General features: G+C 35.8%; 1 protein-coding gene across 1 annotated transcript; it reads left to right on the top strand.

Annotated features, from left to right (window-relative positions):
- The first annotated feature begins 1,813 nt into the window (after nucleotides 1-1,813).
- LOC129764967 (uncharacterized) lies at nucleotides 1,814-2,866 on the top strand. The gene is made up of 2 exons (XM_055764664.1): nucleotides 1,814-2,300; nucleotides 2,360-2,866. Exons 1-2 carry the CDS (start codon nucleotides 1,952-1,954, stop codon nucleotides 2,770-2,772), a joined length of 762 nt encoding a protein of 253 aa, XP_055620639.1. The 5' UTR covers nucleotides 1,814-1,951; the 3' UTR covers nucleotides 2,773-2,866.
- Nucleotides 2,867-3,515: the final 649 nt, after the last annotated feature.

Here is a 3,515-nt window from a genome sequence, read left to right on the forward strand (position 1 = left end):
GTTCACTTGTAAATCTGGCAACTCAGTCTGGAAGTTCGTGAGGTAAACGTCAACATCGTAAAATGTCACGATATTGATGCCCGAAAATCAGAATATCCGGATTTCTGCGTTGAAGTGGTTGAAGAAAAGACTTTTGCTTACAAAGTCGCAAGCTGCTCCAGATCCGCGAGATAAATTGCGTTGCCCATCTCATGAACACACACTTTGAGTAGGAGTAGGCGCATATGATGAAGGCCTGTACGTAGGTTTACACTTTTCAATATTTAACATACAATACACCATCTGAAGTTAGTTTAGTCTCTACCGCATAGCTTCATTTCTCCGAGGCATTATAAAACTCCTCATCAGAGAGCACGAACATTATTGAAGATTGAAGATCCAAGATCGAATGTGTTGGAACATCTTCTATGTTCTCCCGATATACGACTATCAGACTGTCATTTCTGCACACCAATGATCAATCACAAAGTGAATTTTTATTATAAAATTTCTAAGACCCAGGGAAGAAAAAAAAATTAAAGGCCACATAGTAGACACGTGATCGTTTGATTTTTTTCAAGTTCTGCGTCTCAGAACGTTGCAAAAAAGCTAATTATTTTAAAAAAATCACTAAAAAGCAACTTATGAACATACTCCGCAAAACAGTATAAAATTGTCATTGGAAGTAGGGAAAAGCTGGAGTTTTAAATGAATTCCACATGAACTCTGGCTTGATCAACCAGCTCAGTATATTAAACGAATAATTCCGAAAATTTATACTTCTCAATGACACTAACGTTTCTAGAGGTACTTCAACGTAGTATTACGTGCGTCATTTTTATTAGTAGTACTTAGTTGAGATTTCTATGAAACATAACACGCCTTGAATGTATTCTGAGTGGCAAGTTCTAAAATACGAGTGATCACAGTGCAAGTCGGAAGAAATTTATTTGACGAAAAATCTCCCGACTAGAACGGGAATCGAACCCGAACCCCCGGCATAATAATGTGTAACGCTAACCACTCGGTCACGGGACCACATTTCAGAAAAATTTGTGAGCATTAAAATTGTCTAAAGCACATCTCATACTAGTTTAACCAAAATAAATTATTCACATCAATTTCATGGTAAAATTAAAATATAATATTTTTTTTTCTTTATTATAGTGACTTTCAACACATTTCGGCTGGTTCGTCACTTTTACTTCCATTTTTGGAAGAATGTCGGGAGCGAGAATTGAACTCGTGGTCTCTGCGTGAGAGGTATGGATGTTACTACTACGCCAGATCGCCTTCACAAATATGATAATTCGGGTAATAAACGAATGGTAAAAACTGAAACTGGAGGTGGGTTTTACATATTTTTTCCGATTTCAAGAACCAAATGATCAACTCTCCTTTTTGATAAATTTAATTACAAAACAGAATTGAAATACAAAACAGAAAAATTCATATGTAATAGTTTTTGTTTCACATAAATTTTCCATTTTCAATATTTTTAAGCTCTCACAAATTGGTTTTCTGGCCCATACTGTTGTAAATACAGTCCTTGTTCAATAGAATTGAAATGATAACAATCCGAATGAAAACCAGATGACTATAGCAAAAAAAAAATAAATTGTAAATTCGCTTATTAGCGTGAAGTAAACGAACAAATTCAATGCGAAGAATAAACGAAAACAAAATAAAAGAAATGATTCTAGATGATTTTAGGATATTTTATTAATGTTTACCAAAATTCCAAAAAGTAAAATATGACGACTTTAAAAAAGTCTGTAACATTAATAAAATGTCTGTAATTACTGAAATATTTGTAAATATGGCATCCCTGCAGAACCTCGTTTAACATAACTGTTATACGCAAAAGGAAACACTTTTTCTAACAGTTCTTATATGTTTATTTCGGGGAATCGTAAACGTAAACAAATGATATCTGACTCATGGAGTTTTGATCCAAAAATATCATCGGACAATGCAGAACGATTTGCTGAAGGACCGCTCTATTTTCGAGCAACTATGCAAGGAGTATTTAAATTTGAAGACGCTCGCTAGTGGTTGCTGTGTGGATACAAACCGCGTGAAAGAATGTGTGAATCTCTTGACGTATGAAATCAACTCAATTAGAAAGATGAGCAAAATCAGTGCTATCGATGCACTTTGGACACTTCTGGAGCACAGAAACATCATGAGCATGGTTAAAGTCGAACCGTTGGTGAAGATAGAATCGGTGGTAGATGATGTAGAATTTACTAAACGCTTGCAGAAGTATCGATTACTTGTGGACCAATATCAAGCATCCGTAAAACGGTTTTACTTCGAAGGTTGAATCCGAATGTAATTTCAAAGGAACCTCTTACTAATATTGTCGTTATTTTTTTAGATCTCCGTCACCGCGATCGTCGAACGTTGTTGGAGAAAGAAATTGAGCTTGTGAAGCTGGGAGATCACGAGCCAAACGCGAACCCGAATGAATGTATCGAAACTAATTTACCCCATCGCGTTCAAAGCACTGAAAAGTACTCCATTCACCGCAAGGACATTTTCGACTTGCTTGTTAAAGAAATTGGTCGTGATTGGGCTTCGTTTGGAAGAAATTTACAACTAAGTTCCGCTGGCTTGTTCGTGATAGAAGAACGCCATTCTAAAGATGTCAAAGCAAGGATTAATGACATCCTGGAGGAGGCCGAGAAAGGGTATAGCAATGGGCAGGATTTTATGTGTTTATTAGGAGAAGCGTTGATTAACATCAGGCGTAAAGACTTGAAGCGACGGATAGATAGATTGTTAAGTTGATATTGTTTTACGTTCCATTGCAACGTAAAAAAGGTTTTGTCAATCTTACGGGAATCTAATTAAATTAATAAAGCTTACCACTGTGATCAAGTATGGAAAAGTTCACTCGCTCATTTCTCCACACCTAATGATAAAACACTCTTGTATCTGCTTGGAATAATCATGGCGAAAAGAATGCAGCAAGCAATCGTGAGATTGCACGATGAATCATTTTTCACTCTCCGACCATCTTCATTCGGGACTGAGAGTGAACATAACGAAACGCCAATTGGCGATCTAACGCAAAACGTAAACGATCGGTGAGACATCTGGATTTTGTTTTTGAACTAAGAAAATGATGCTAATGTAACCTAAAACTCAAAAACAAATCACGTATATTTTACTTCCGGGTTTTCCAATATAGTTCTCACATGTAGGAACCATGCATTTTCAACTTGTTTTTGATTGTGCTCTCGAATTTTCTTTTTTGATTCAACCATAGTCAATATTTATACAGTTTTCTCAAATGAAAAGGGTAAGCAAATAACATGTTATATAAAAAAAAGGCGCAGAATTAAATTTCTTACAAACTCATCGCGATCAAATAATCGTTTATGATTAATATATTGTAATTTATAAAAAGGACTACAAACCTTCCATGAGCTTACATTGCAAAATTTGAAACCAACATTACTTTCACCGCAGCGCCGCCTAAGTGTAGATTTGTACGTTAGATCGCCAATATGTTTGTGTCAGATGTGAAC

Source organism: Toxorhynchites rutilus, chromosome 2 (assembly GCF_029784135.1).
Source record: "Toxorhynchites rutilus septentrionalis strain SRP chromosome 2, ASM2978413v1, whole genome shotgun sequence".
Lineage (NCBI taxonomy): Eukaryota > Metazoa > Arthropoda > Insecta > Diptera > Culicidae > Toxorhynchites > Toxorhynchites rutilus.